Source organism: Dunckerocampus dactyliophorus, chromosome 17, assembly GCF_027744805.1.
Source record: "Dunckerocampus dactyliophorus isolate RoL2022-P2 chromosome 17, RoL_Ddac_1.1, whole genome shotgun sequence".
Taxonomy (NCBI): domain Eukaryota; kingdom Metazoa; phylum Chordata; class Actinopteri; order Syngnathiformes; family Syngnathidae; genus Dunckerocampus; species Dunckerocampus dactyliophorus.
In genome coordinates, this window is record NC_072835.1 from 23,386,433 (window position 1) to 23,399,622 (window position 13,190).

The 13,190-nt window shown below is 41.5% G+C and overlaps 3 protein-coding genes and 4 non-coding genes across 9 annotated transcripts; 6 read left to right on the forward strand and 1 right to left on the reverse strand.

The window, feature by feature from the left end:
* The first annotated feature begins 52 nt into the window (after positions 1–52).
* On the forward strand, positions 53–4,594 carry rpl7a (ribosomal protein L7a). Its single transcript, XM_054758257.1, has 8 exons — positions 53–84; positions 753–873; positions 1,052–1,201; positions 1,372–1,512; positions 3,817–3,896; positions 4,097–4,227; positions 4,302–4,371; positions 4,453–4,594. Exons 1-8 carry the CDS (start codon positions 82–84, stop codon positions 4,555–4,557), a joined length of 801 nt encoding a protein of 266 aa, XP_054614232.1. The 5' UTR covers positions 53–81; the 3' UTR covers positions 4,558–4,594.
* LOC129170577 (small nucleolar RNA SNORD24) lies at positions 909–981 on the forward strand. The gene has a single exon (XR_008566642.1). It is a non-coding gene; the product is annotated as a small nucleolar RNA SNORD24 (small nucleolar RNA).
* LOC129170578 (small nucleolar RNA SNORD24) lies at positions 1,236–1,305 on the forward strand. Its single transcript, XR_008566643.1, has one exon. It is a non-coding gene; the product is annotated as a small nucleolar RNA SNORD24 (small nucleolar RNA).
* Positions 3,661–3,731, forward strand: LOC129170576 (small nucleolar RNA SNORD36). The gene has a single exon (XR_008566641.1). It is a non-coding gene; the product is annotated as a small nucleolar RNA SNORD36 (small nucleolar RNA).
* Positions 3,942–4,018, forward strand: LOC129170575 (small nucleolar RNA SNORD36). The gene has a single exon (XR_008566640.1). It is a non-coding gene; the product is annotated as a small nucleolar RNA SNORD36 (small nucleolar RNA).
* A 2,325-nt stretch (positions 4,595–6,919) lies between the features above and the next one.
* LOC129170518 (surfeit locus protein 1) lies at positions 6,920–9,732 on the reverse strand. 3 transcript variants are annotated; one of them, XM_054758248.1, is made up of 9 exons: positions 9,382–9,732; positions 9,254–9,284; positions 8,322–8,446; positions 8,174–8,256; positions 7,913–8,104; positions 7,774–7,846; positions 7,549–7,711; positions 7,398–7,479; positions 6,922–7,326 (listed from the first exon to the last, which is right to left on the reverse strand). In XM_054758248.1, exons 1-9 carry the CDS (start codon positions 9,442–9,444, stop codon positions 7,260–7,262), a joined length of 879 nt encoding a protein of 292 aa, XP_054614223.1. In that variant the 5' UTR covers positions 9,445–9,732; the 3' UTR covers positions 6,922–7,259. The 3 variants fall into 3 exon arrangements, with proteins under 3 accessions (XP_054614224.1, XP_054614223.1, XP_054614222.1); XM_054758247.1 differs by having other exon boundaries at positions 6,926–7,326; positions 9,254–9,320; XM_054758249.1 differs by lacking the exons at positions 8,322–8,446; positions 9,254–9,284 and having other exon boundaries at positions 6,920–7,326.
* surf6 (surfeit 6) lies at positions 9,386–12,924 on the forward strand. The gene is made up of 4 exons (XM_054758241.1): positions 9,386–9,752; positions 9,887–10,099; positions 11,596–11,678; positions 11,749–12,924. Exons 1-4 carry the CDS (start codon positions 9,662–9,664, stop codon positions 12,436–12,438), a joined length of 1,077 nt encoding a protein of 358 aa, XP_054614216.1. The 5' UTR covers positions 9,386–9,661; the 3' UTR covers positions 12,439–12,924.
* Positions 12,925–13,190: the final 266 nt, after the last annotated feature.

Here is a 13,190-nt window from a genome sequence, read left to right on the forward strand (position 1 = left end):
CGGACCACGTTGGTAGGCTCCAAACCTCGCGGTATTTACGTTACCCAGCATCCTCTGCTCTTCCTTTCTGCCTGAACCGAGATGGTGGGTGCATAACCAAACTCTTCTCTGAAACTACCTTACATGTTACATCTGTTTGCATCCTCGTCTCGCTGTGTCTTTTTATCCCATTACGTGTTACAGCTTGGCGTGTTGGACTTATTATACATTAACACGTTGTTATTGTTCGCCATAGTTATGTTTTTTTGACGTGCGACGTGAAGCATCTTTGGTGGTACCGGTGCTAGTAGCATTGCGGCCGCTAGCTTGAATGCTAAGGCTAACATGCGGTGAAAACATATTTGCTTAGATCTTTACGTTTTTATTACGCCTTTGCCACTCTGACGGCACTTTGATTGTGTGGTGTTTATCTTTTTAAGCGTTTAGACTTGTAAATACACCATGGTTGACGAAGCCTCGTTGAGTCGTCTTTCAAAATGGCTAGTTCCTTGCTACTCTTGGCTGAAGTATTTTTGTCCGATTGTTATGGCCTTTAATATTCATTTTAGTCACGTAAACTCTCGGACAAATACTGCTTCATGCACATTGTTAATTGTAGTGCCAAGTGCCCTTTTTGGCTTAATATACTTACTAGCTGCGTTCGCAGGTCAGATGTCGGTATCTTGTGCATTGTTGCTAATGCTAGCATCGACCGATGACAGGATGGATGAAGTGATTAAAATTAATGTGATTGTTTGCTTTGGTTGTTACAGCCCAAGGGAAAAAAGGCTAAGGGGAAGAAGGTGGCACCCGCCCCTTCCGTGGCCAAGAAGCATGAGGCCAAGAAAGAAGTCAACCTCCTTTCTGAGAAGAGGCCAAAGAACTTCGGCATTGGTGAGTTGACCAATGCGGCTACAAGTACTGCAAAGTGCAGATGATGTAAGCGAATATTTGCTATCTTAACAGCACTGAAGACAACTTTCCACCAAGATCGCTGATGCACTTACTTCCTTGATGCTATTATATTTTAGTTTTGCAATCAGACATGTAACATTTGCTTCTCTTGCCACAGGCCAGGATATTCAGCCCAAGCGTGATTTGACACGCTTTGTCAAATGGCCTCGCTACGTACGCCTGCAGAGGCAGCGCGCCATCTTGTACAAGCGTCTAAAGGTCCCCCCTGCCATCAACCAGTTCACTCAGGCTCTGGACCGCCAGACGGGTATGTCTTGTGGAGAGGGTCTTATCACAGGACGTGCAGATGATGTGACAAATATTTGCTATCTCAACACTCATGCTGACATCTCCACCAAGATCACTGATGCACATTAACGTAGCCATCCACTCGAGACAATCTTAAATGTGTAGTATAACCGCACATATTTCCTTCAGCCACGCAGCTGTTTAAGCTGGCCCACAAGTACAGACCAGAGACCAAGCAGGAGAAGAAACAGAGGCTGCTGGCTCGTGCTGAGCAGAAGGCAGCCGGAAAGGGTGATACCCCTACCAAGAGGCCCCCTGTCCTCCGTGCAGGTGAGCAGTGCTGGACATCGAACCTGCACCAACCAACATCTGAGGCTATGTCCACACACATGCTGGTGTTTAAACATGTTTACCTTTTCTGTTATGGCAATTGTTCCTTACCCGGGCCTACTTGAACACCTAAAGCACCGAACGACTAATGTGCACCCAGGCGTGGCATGATTCCCCTAATTTGGCACGATGTAGAGTAGGGGCCGGCACAGTTCCACGCATGTTTGCAACATAGCTGCATCATAGAATGACTGGAATGTAATACCTGGTATTTCCTAACAATAAAAAAAGACTAAACCTTAGAAATGCCCTACTGTCAGGCACTTCATTACTCATAAACTGTTACTGATATTGGCAGCAGCTCAAGATGTCTTGTAATGAACACATGATACATTTTTTTACTGTGATGCCACGACTAACCCTTTGTGCAAGAATAATATCCAGTGTAAGTTAATATTAAAGTACCATATTTGTTTGACATTTTCTCACGTCATTAAAGGAAAACCGCACTTTCAATACGTAGGGTATTTTGGTCCTTTTAAGCTTTATCAGAACTTCTTTCTTGCGTGCATTGATTTCACAAAGCAACATAGAAAAGAACGCCTACACCTCGAATTAACTTTTCCAAACTCGGCAGCAGCGTATAACATGTAGCGTTACCTGTTGGTAGTGGTGCTGATGCACTGCGGGCGAGTGTGGTGTGGCGAGGTATCAATACGCAAGTAACGTAGTTCAATCAGCGTAACAATGTGTAACTGTCGCTGTAGCTTGGGTAACCCAACAGTATGCTTGCTCAGCCGTGACCACGTATGTATACTTTTGTAAAGACGTGTCATTGGCAACCTTGTACAAAATGATCCCAATGACCCCAGCAGTCCGTGTGAAGAGGAATTGTAGTCCTACCACAGAATAGAACAAATCTTTTAATGTGAGAGACTGTGGCAACCCTGTAGAAAGTCAGGAAATGTAGTGGTACCTTGGTTTGCGTCATTTGGACGTTCCAGAATGTCTGACTCGAACCCAAACGGACGCTAAACGAATACATTTTCTCCATAAGAAATCATGTAAACCCAATTAATCTGTTCCAGAAAGCCAAAAATGTTAACATAAAACATATTTTATAGTTTTACGTGCATTGGAAATGCATAAACAGTCATGGAATAAAATAACTAGCACCCTTGTTTATTCGTTTTAATGCCTGATACAACTAAAGGTACCTTTTTAGTTTGGAAATATATAAATATAACTGACAACCAAAATAGCTCATAAGAGTTCAATTTTTGGCCAGTACAATGCTATAGCTATTCATGTGAGAACTTAAGTGATTTTGGTTAAGATCATGAAAGATCAATAAACTGAACAAGGATGGTGTACTTTTTTTCCATGACTGTAAGTACATAAATGATGAACACTTAAGGTTACTTTGACCTTCATTGAAGACGTGATTCTTGCCAAAGACACCATGTGGGAGCAAGATTCACCACCACCACCTTACTGTCTAGATAGGACTTTTGTTCATTTCAGTATTTTCTCTTGTCTATACTGAAACCCTAAATGGAGCCAAAGGAAGTTGCAAGTGGCAGCATTTTAATAAAGGTGAGAAATCCTATTGAATTGAAAAGACGCATGGCAATACAGGAAGTTGGTGTCCTTGTGGTGTCTCTCTGCCACATCAGGTCTTTGGGAACAGTCTTGTTTTTAGTGAAGGTAAAAGTAACCTTGAAATGTTTATTTAGCCCTTTCATTTGAAATGTAGAATGTTTTATGCACGTAAAACTCTTAAATCTAAAACTAAAAACGTGAGTCAATGGTGACATCATAGACTGGCGACGTAACTGTCGGTTCCGGTTCACTAGGTAATATGATGAACAGAACGGATGTTTTCTGATGAAAAAATAGATTAAGAATGCAGATGGACTTGTGCGGTGTATTAACATGACAAGACATGCGCCGTATTGACCATGCCCGCAACCTAAGGCCAAAATAGTGGCGTTAACCCAAAACCACGCTAACTGAAGTTCCAGTGTTGTCCACATTATGATGGAAATGTGTTAGTGATGGGGAAATGCACTGTTTGCAAAACGCATGAATAAACATGAGCTGTGTTGAGTGGACATGGCATCAGATGTTAACCTGAAGGGGGCGTGTACGCGATGATGACTGGAATTTCTTCACCTGACAGATGTTGATGTTTTATGAGCTTTTTAACCCTGAGCTACTGGCCAAACGTGTCCAGCTCGACACTCCAACATTAAATGTTTACCTCATGAACAAAGTTTTTCTTGTTTGTTTTTTTAAATGCAGGTGTCAACACGGTCACCTCCCTGGTGGAGAGCAAGAAGGCCCAACTGGTGGTCATTGCCCACGACGTGGACCCCATTGAGGTAAACTTGTTGTTAAACATAACTCGTCATTGAAGGAACGGTCACTGGCAATGATGTCTGAATTTCTTCACCTGAATCGTCCCTGTCGAGCAAAACATACGAGCTTTTTAACCCTGAGCTTAGAGACTACCGTTTAAAATGTACAGTTAGCATGTTAGCATTGGAAATGCTCAGCTGGCGTTTCCCTGCCTTTTTTCTAGTTGGTGGTCTTCTTGCCCGCTCTGTGCCGCAAGATGGGCGTTCCTTACTGCATCGTGAAGAGCAAAGCTCGCCTGGGCAAGCTGGTGCACAGGAAGACGTGCACCTCAGTGGCATTCACACAGACCAACCCGTAAGCTTGCATGTCCCTTTTGCTGCCAGTCTTCATGGCATTTCATAAGCTTTACTGAAATGTTCCTCTTCTAGTGAGGACAAAGGTGCACTTGCCAAGCTCGTCGAAGCCATCAAGACAAACTACAACGACCGATACGAGGAGGTGAGGCTGCATTCTGCTACCGCTTACGTTAAAGAACGTCAGCGTTTATTTTGTTTAAATGTATATAACTTCTTTTTGCAGATCCGTCGTCACTGGGGAGGTAACATCATGGGTCCCAAATCCACCGCTCGCATCACCAAGCTGGAGAAGGCAAAGGCCAAGGAGCTGGCAACCAAGCTGGGTTAAATTGTTTGGAATAATAAAATGTATGTTCTAACAGCGACTGCTGCTTTTTGTCACATTTGCAAATGGAGATGAATGGCAAACGTTTAGTTGGTTCCATTTCATGATACAATAATAGAATATCCCTTGTAGGGCTGGGGAGCCTTCATCAAATGCAGAGAAAACCAGGTATTAGAGATGCCTGTATCTGAAATTTTCCTGCAAAAGTTGTATTCTTCCACTAGTACATATGTAAATTCAAACCTCAGGTTTTTGTATGTTTAAAAAAAAAAAATCGTGCATTTTGCCCTGGTTTTCGCACACTTGATGCACAGTATTGCACATCACTAGTTTCTGTGCCCCTGTACTGTTATCATTCTGCAGAATCAAGTACACAGGTGATGGTGACTGCATGTTTTTTCAATGTAACCTACCATGGGGCCAAAGAACATTGCAAGTGACAGTAATTTAATAAAACACGAAGTTGGCAACTCCTACCTCTGCACCTTGCTGTCTTCAACAAGAGATCAAAGGTAAGTTTGAGTCATTTTACATTTTCTGCATGGAAAACTAAATGTCTTCCGTCAGGGGTGCTTATTATGTTGATCGCATAAACATCACTGTAGATAAGTCAGCTGACACTAAACTCCTCCTGATTCATTGTTGCTCCCCCACAGTAAAGTGAACACACGTCTCAAGCTACACACAGATGTAACTTTCATCTTTATTCAGATTGCGGATAAACTAATTCAGCGGTAAGATGCCTATATCTGTAGCAAAACCTATGTAGAAAAAAGGTAAATTTGCTTCCTGTACTCCACTATAGAAATCTTTTCTACACTTCCGCCTGTTTAACTAATGGTTAATTAGAAAATGTGCCCATTGATGAAATGTATTTAATATGTTGCCTTGACTTCGGCTGCATTGTCTTTTGCGTAACGTTTAACTTCTTGTATATCTAATGTTTTACTGTGCATATGACAAAACTCTTGAATCTTGATGTTCGACAGCAAATGCTAACTGGACGTACACAAACTTTATTGCCATACTGAAGTCAATTGTGAATCTGCGGAGGAGAAATGTTTGATTTCCTGTAACCTTTGAAACTGAACGTGAAACAACCATTGGTATTTAGTATAGTAGTTTAAAAGGTTACCGGTTAGATTTTATGTTTTATAGTTGAGATAGATCATGTCGACTTGCATGCTGAAAAAGTGCGTGCACCCTTGGTAAACATGTACAACGTACATAAATACTCATATTTATAAATATGGTAACTATCTACGACTGAGTATCAGGGCCACATTGACAAAAAAAATCTGAGATTTCGAGAATAAAGTAGTAAATTTACAAGAATACAGTAAATGTAGCATGTGTAGCCCTTATCCCGCATGTGGCGCTCACACTTCCGCCTTCCTTACCTCGCCCCCTCCACATGCCCAAGCCCAAATGTCACCACTGAACTCTATACTACTGGAAGGGGCGTCACGGCTGACCGCACGAAGCCATTGTCGGCCATCTTGCTTCACCCAAAAAAGCACACACGCATACACATACATGTATCTTCATTCACTACATTTATTATGGTTCGGTATAAAAATTAACACGAATTAACAAAAATTCCATTGAAACAGAGTAAATTTACTAGACCCAAATCTCAAAATTTCCCTCCATTTTAAGATTTTTCCTACCTCTATGGTGTGAAATTACAATGTATAACAACTAAATTTCAGTGTTCACAAGGTATTTGTTACGATAAGGATCTACGTAGTATCAAAGTTAAATGCTAGCATACCTTTAGAAGATGATCAGGAAAGTCAAATATTGTTGGAACTGCATTTTGTCCTAATCTAACAGTCTGGCCGGTCCTGTCCAAGTTCTCCTCGGTGAAATGACTTGAACAGAGTTGCGATCTGGCTGCAGGAATCCACCTGTCTCTCCGCATATTTACTACCCATTGCTTTAGAAGTTGAGCAATGCAGTGTGGAAATCTAAAGGACAATAAGGGCTCATTTACAACTACTTAGATGAAAAGATGCTTACAGATTTAAAGTATTTTTTTAAACTATTTTTATTTAAATTTAATTCCTGCTATTTAATATTACAGACAAAAAACTGCGCTTAGAAACGCCTGTATTTAACACCAAATTTTTTTTGGTGTTATAAATTATTTGTATTAAAGTGTTACTGTAATGGTAAACAAATTATTAATACAGTATGTCGCAGAACGCGTCAATCGCAGTCGGCTTTCTTGTTTTGGGTGAAACAACATGGCGACTTCTATACTTCCGGTGGCGTCAGGCCTCTATGGTCAATCAACGCGCAGCAATCGATCGGGGCCATTCCACGTATACAGTGAACGTCACCCAAGTCCCCGCTTTCTATAGCTGTCTCAGCCAATGCCTGTAACATTAAAGTTATGACGATATTCTTGTAATATTACGACTTTATTCTCGAAATCTCAGATTTTTTTTCTTAAAGTGGCCATAACATTTCTATATTTATAAATATATTTTCTATGGATCTTTAGGCCTTGGTCATTGTAAAAGTAGCTCGCAGGCTGAAAAGCTGTATTAATATTATTGGATTTACATTGTTTACTATGAGGAAAAATTGCTTTGTTTTTTGTTGAATGAAAACCAAGATATCACTGTGCATGTTATGTACAATAATAATAGTTGGAGCAAAAAAGAGGCCGGAATATTTATTGAAAGCAACAACTTGTCTCATACTTTGATTTTCTTGATGAACTTTGTGTACCACATATAAGATGTGGCCGCACACAGTCCGTACCTAAAAAGACAAATTATGGTGTGAATGAGTGCCAGCTATTTGAGCGTAGTTAAACCAGTGAGTCCACCTACCATGTGATAACATACTGCATGTGTTCATTCCTCAGCGTCACCCTCGTCTGCCCGCCTATCGGTCCGCCAGGAATGGTGCTCGCTGCAACACGTGAGCAACGTGCATTTAAGAGAGAAAAAAATCATGGCTTATTCAATGCAAATATTCTACCGAAGTCTGCATCAATGAAGATGGCTTCCGCTCCGGTCATGGCCGACATGGCGTCCAGGTCGCGGTAGTGCCAACGGTTTCTGTCCACGTCGTTGTTGGGCATAAAAGGTCTACGCTGCTCTGTCAGTCGGACCACGCCGACCAGCTCCACCTCGCCCTCCACCTGCACACACACACAAGGTCAGAAAGAATCCCAGAAAAAGATCCAAGTCTTGGAGCACTCACCTGACCCTTCATCCTGGTCTCTGGTCTGACCTTCTGCTTGGGAACGTAGCCTCTGTTCACCAGGATGCTGATGCTGCAAGGACACGAGGATTATTTACACTTTTACCATGTTTGTCGACTATGACGTCCCGCGTCTCACCCGAGCTCCGTGCAGTGGAACGGCGTGACGACATTGGCGCCCGTCTCCCCGCTGGACGACAGCCTACCCGCCTCCCTGGCCTCCTTTTCGGGATCGACAGGCGAGCGCGGCAGGATGTAGAGCTCCTTGGCGTGGTCATAGCGACCACGCACTCTCACCCGCCTGTACTCCAGCTGCTGCAGCTCATGGGGGCTGAAGGAGAAAAGATGCTACGTTTGAAGAGGTTTGCTTTACGGAAGTTGATGAAACGGCATCACTCACTCGACGGGAAGCGGAATGGGCTCCGCTGAGGTGAGCTTTGTCAGATCGTCAATCAGCCGCAGTTTCCACTGACGACGCTTCACCTTGACGAGAAAACAAGGAAATGACGCATGGTAGCACATCTGAGGTCAAGGAAAAGGGATGATACCTGCCAGGTACCCAGACCAAACGTGGTGGCCGGGATGAGCAGCAGGAACCATTTAAGGAAGGAGTCTTCTCCAGACGCAGTTTTGGCAGCTGCGGAGCTGCAATGTCGCCATCCAATGGACCTGGCTGGACAGTCGGGACAGCTTTTTAGCTCTAATTTGCATAATAGGCCCTGACGCATAAGCGTGGCGATTTCATGGATGCTGCGGGACACATGCCCACAATGAGGAGAAGCGGTATAGAAAATGGATGGATGGGTGGAAGTCAAACTATTAAGAGAAAAAAGTTGGACACTAACGCAAAGAAGTCGTAATTTCACGTAATAACATAATATTATGAGGAAAAATAACATCCTTTTAGTAGTATAAAGTTGAAATATTAAAGAAAAAGTTATGATATTCTGAGAAACAAAACAACAAATAAAGTTGTAATTTCTGGAAAATTAGGTTGCGGAAAAAGCCCAAATATTATGGGAATAAAGTAATTTACAAGAAGAACGTTGGAATGGTTGGGGCAGGACAACAGCAGAAACGGGGAAAATAGCTGTAATATTATGAGAATAAAGTCAAAATATTAAGAGAAAAAAATTGTATTCTAATGCGATTAAACGAGATTAAATGTCACAATTTTATGAGAATAAATTTGAAATATTTTGAAGAAAAATCATGTTATTTCAGTAGCACAGAGTTGATATATACAATGCCCTCTCCTGGATGGGGTTGTAACGACTAGCTACATTCACAGACCGGCCCATTATAATGCGAGAGTGAACATGTAGTGCCAAAGCTAACATGGGTCGGTAGTACATATTTACTTCCTGTTGTGACATACTGTAGAAAGGACAGTTGTCAATGCAACCATTAAAATTGGGCTGGGAAAAGATCTACTTTTAAAAGGAAACCATGCTATAACTCTATAAAGGTGTCTATTTACCATCAGCTCGCTTGAAGACAGACGACCTTTGCTGGGAAAAAGTCCTCTTGATGCAAACGACATTTCTCTGCAATCACATTCATGCATGTTTCACCCAACACAATATTGCTACAATTTTTTTTAATTACCTGCGTGCTTAAAGTCGCAAGTGTTCTGTTGTAAACAACCAGCAGCGTTTTTAGTGAATACATTCCGAACGGCAACTTAAATGACCAGAGAAGAGAAATACAACCTTCCTATACGGACAGCTACGTAACAAACATGTTGCTAGGTAGAACAGGGATCTATTTTAGTGTTACTACTTCCGGTCCGTCTGTTTCTTCTTCCCCCAGCTCACGTGTGTTGTTTTTTAAACGCATCATGGCTTTTCTTTTTGAGTGAAGTTTAAAAAATATATCATTTGTCGACATGGATCTGGCTTCGAAGGACTCATACATCCAGAAGCTGACGAGCAAATTTTTAAATCAACGAGAGCAGAAACCAAAGAAGAGGACATTTGGTAACGTTGACCACACTTGTGTGCATTCTTGTTTATATTTGCCGTCTCAAAACGAAATAACAAACTCAAATTCACATCAAATACAAAACTCCATTTAACTCAAGATAATAATATTCAGTTTTGATTCACCACAGCTCATTTTAACGGCAAGAAAGATGCTGGACCTGCACAGAAGAAGAAAAAGACCCCAAAATTACAGGATGAGAGAAGTGATGATAATAGTAATAACAAGAAGAAGACGAAGAAGAAGCATCAGCTTACCCCCGCACCACAAAAGAAGTCCCGTCCAGCAACACACAACGGCGGGCCCAAAATAAATGGAAGTACACAACAGACATCAGAAAAAGGTACGGGAATATTCATCATTTATCACTAAAATTGAAGACGAATGGTAAAAAAAAAATGAGATGTGCATCTTCCGCAGTATTGCATTGTTTGCCATTTGTAGTGCATAATTTCTTGTTCCACTTGTACATCAGCTACAAATTGGATTTTACGCTAAGTTTGGATTTTGAGTTGAGTGTCTGGAGCTCGGCTGGAGCGCCTGTGCCCGGGCACCAGTGTACGTTACAACAGCTCGCACCTCCTGCTGCAACCCTTTGGCGTAGCGTGTTGTGCACTTCCCCCCCCCCCAAAAATCGAACCTTGTGCTGTGGCAACGTGGACCTTAAAAGCTGTTTTTTTTACATGACTTCCTGCGTGTGTACGACTTGTTCATTGGGCGTACAGCCCACGTTTTGCGATTTCGGATCAATATTTACAATAAAAGTGAGTGATGTGACACATTGTTTAGTTTTTGGCTCCATTAACACGCGCCTTCTCTCTTTAATTGCCATCGTACAGTCGCCACAAAGGATGCTAACAAGTCGAGGCAGCTCTGGAAGAATGTGACTTTAAACCAGGGGTGTCCAAACTTTCTTCAGCGAGGGCCACATAGTGAAAAATGAAAGGATGCAAGATATGCTAAGAAGTTATTCATATTTCAACAAAAAACTGCATTTCAGTGTACGTTATACAGTAGATGAAAAAGGTTGTTAGGTTAGGTTGTTTTTTTTTTCCCCGTTTTTCATTGTAAATAATCTTTTTTATTTTTATTTTATTTGTTAATATTATGGCTTTATTCCGATAAAATATTTACATTTTATTTTCCAGTTTTCTACAACCTAATTTTCCAAATAATTGTAAGTTTATTTTGTTTTATTTATTTCTCTTCTGAAGTAATACAATTAAAAATAATAATAATAATAATACTACATTTTTGACTCCGTGCTGCTAAAATGACATTTTTCCTCACAATATTACAGGTTTTTTCTTGTAAATAAAAAAAACCCAACTATTTCAACTTTCTTCTTGTAAATTTCCCTCTCATAATTATGACTTTATTCCCATAATATTTTCAGTTTATTCGTGGGGCATGCTAACTTTTTGTGCAACCTAATTTTCCCAAAATTACAACTTTAATTATAATCTTACCACTTTAAAAAATAATGCTTTTTTCTTTTTAAAATTTCAACTTTATACTACTAAAATGTTGTCACTTATCCAAATAATATTACGTTATTCTTGCAAAATTATGACTTTTTCTTGATAAATGACAATTTTATTGTCTTGATTTTTTTTACAATGTGCCACGGGCCGCACTTTGGACACCCAGCTTTAATCAATGTATAGTTAATAAATGCTTTCAGATGGCCACAGTTTGACACTGGAACAGACTATCCTGTAGGAAAAAATGGAGGTTGGCCAACATTATGGTAGTGGGTTTCTACTGTTTTTCTATTCCCTATACGTCAAAATTAAAACAGCTTTTGGTTTTGTTAACTTAAGTATGTTTTCTTGAAAGGAGGAAATGTGAAGGCCACCTTCTCCGCAGTTGATGTTCTCCGTAGGAGGCTGCATGAAAAGATTGAAGAGGCCAGAGGACAGGTGAGGAAAGATGGAGGAAACAGACGTCCTGGAAGTTCTGCACGTAACCGTCAGTGTTCTCGTACGTCAGGGAGCCCCAAAGGACGCCCTGTCAGAGGAAGTCCAAGCCAAGCGAGCCAAGCGAAAACTGGAGCGTGAGCGCAAGAAGAGGAAGAAGCAGGAGTTCCGCATGAAGAAACTGGCTGAGGCCAAAGCTCAAAACCAGCAGCCGGAGGTCAAACAAGAAGAGGAGCAAGCGCCGGCCGTGGGCAAAAGGCAGGAGACGGCCATGGTCTTCAACACGGTGCAGACGGTGGAAGACGAGTACGTGGACAAAGTGTTGAAAAAGAAGACCAAGAAGCAGCACGTCAAGGGCCAGATCACGCCGCTGTCAGGCAAGAACTACAAGCAGCTGCTGAGCCGTGTGGAGGAGCGCAAAGAAAAGCTGGAGAAGCTCAGGGAGCGAGACGAGGGCAAGGCCCGCGACATGGAGATGAAGATGAAGTGGACCAACGTGCTCTACAAAGCCGAGGGCGTCAAAATCAAGGACGACGAGGGCATGCTGCGTACCGCCTTGGCCAGGAAGGAGAAGCGGCGCGCTCGGTGCAAGAAGCAGTGGGAACAGAGGAGCGAGAGCGTCGTGGAGAAGATGCAGAAGAGGCAGGACAAGCGGCGTAGGAACCTCCAGAGGCGGAAGAACTTGATGGTGGAGAAGAAGAAGGCCAAGGCCAGGAAGAAGGGCAGGGTGCTGGCTGAGGACTTGGAAAAGGCTGCAGTGTAGTTGTGGATCATTATTTGCTTATGATGGAACAAAACACATGCAACATGTATGGAAGCCCCTTTCTGCTACCCAAAGAAAAAACATCCCAATGGCAAGTTAGCACTGTGAGGTAAAAAGTCATAATTATGAGATAAAGTCATTACTATGTGGTAAAGTCATAATTATGAGCTAAAAAGTCAAAATTATGAGCTAAAACGTCATAATTATGACATCAAAAGTCAAACTTACATGATACAAACTGCTCATGTGCCGCCACCGCCTTCACTGGAGCCTTCGCAGTTTTTATCAATATTTGGACTTTTTATTTTGTATTTATGACTTTCCTATTTCATAATTCTGACTTTCTCATCATTTTGACTTTTTATCTCGATAATTTGCACTTGTTCTCTCCTGATTATGACTTCATATCTCGTAAGTTTGACTTTTAATCTCCCGATGATGAGTTTCATATATTGCTTTTTTTTCACGTCCATAAACATCAGAATCTGTTTTTTTTGTTTTGCAGTGTGACTTCTGTTCATAATACAAAATGTGATTTCACAGTATTAAATGCATGCGCTCATTGTGAACACAAAGGTGAACTAATTTCTTACAAAAATTCTAGGAACATGTTTGCCTTTTTGACATTATAAAATGATGACGGCAGCTAATTAGCTCTGCGTGAAGCTCTTACGTAGAAAAGTCACAGCAAATGTCTGCCTCCTTCAATATTTCTGTCCATGCTCACAAAAAAAGCACCTATATGTGCATTT

Excerpts from the sequence above, each read along its gene's own strand:
- surf6 (XM_054758241.1), top strand. The coding sequence starts at position 9,662 with ATGGATCTGGCTTCGAAGGACTCATACATCCAGAAGCTGACGAGCAAA. Across the intron at positions 9,753-9,886 it reads ACCAAAGAAGAGGACATTTG|CTCATTTTAACGGCAAGAAA; the intron begins GTAACGTTGACC and ends GATTCACCACAG. Across the intron at positions 11,679-11,748 it reads TTGAAGAGGCCAGAGGACAG|GGAGCCCCAAAGGACGCCCT; the intron begins GTGAGGAAAGAT and ends CTCGTACGTCAG.
- LOC129170518 (XM_054758247.1), bottom strand. The coding sequence starts at position 9,444 with ATGTATTCACTAAAAACGCTGCTGGTTGTTTACAACAGAACACTTGCG. Across the intron at positions 8,447-9,253 it reads TGTCTTCAAGCGAGCTGATG|CCAGGTCCATTGGATGGCGA; the intron begins GTAAATAGACAC and ends CCGACTGTCCAG. Across the intron at positions 7,712-7,773 it reads AGACCAGGATGAAGGGTCAG|GTGGAGGGCGAGGTGGAGCT; the intron begins GTGAGTGCTCCA and ends GTGTGTGTGCAG.
- rpl7a (XM_054758257.1), top strand. Across the intron at positions 874-1,051 it reads GCCAAAGAACTTCGGCATTG|GCCAGGATATTCAGCCCAAG; the intron begins GTGAGTTGACCA and ends CTCTTGCCACAG. Across the intron at positions 3,897-4,096 it reads ACGACGTGGACCCCATTGAG|TTGGTGGTCTTCTTGCCCGC; the intron begins GTAAACTTGTTG and ends CCTTTTTTCTAG.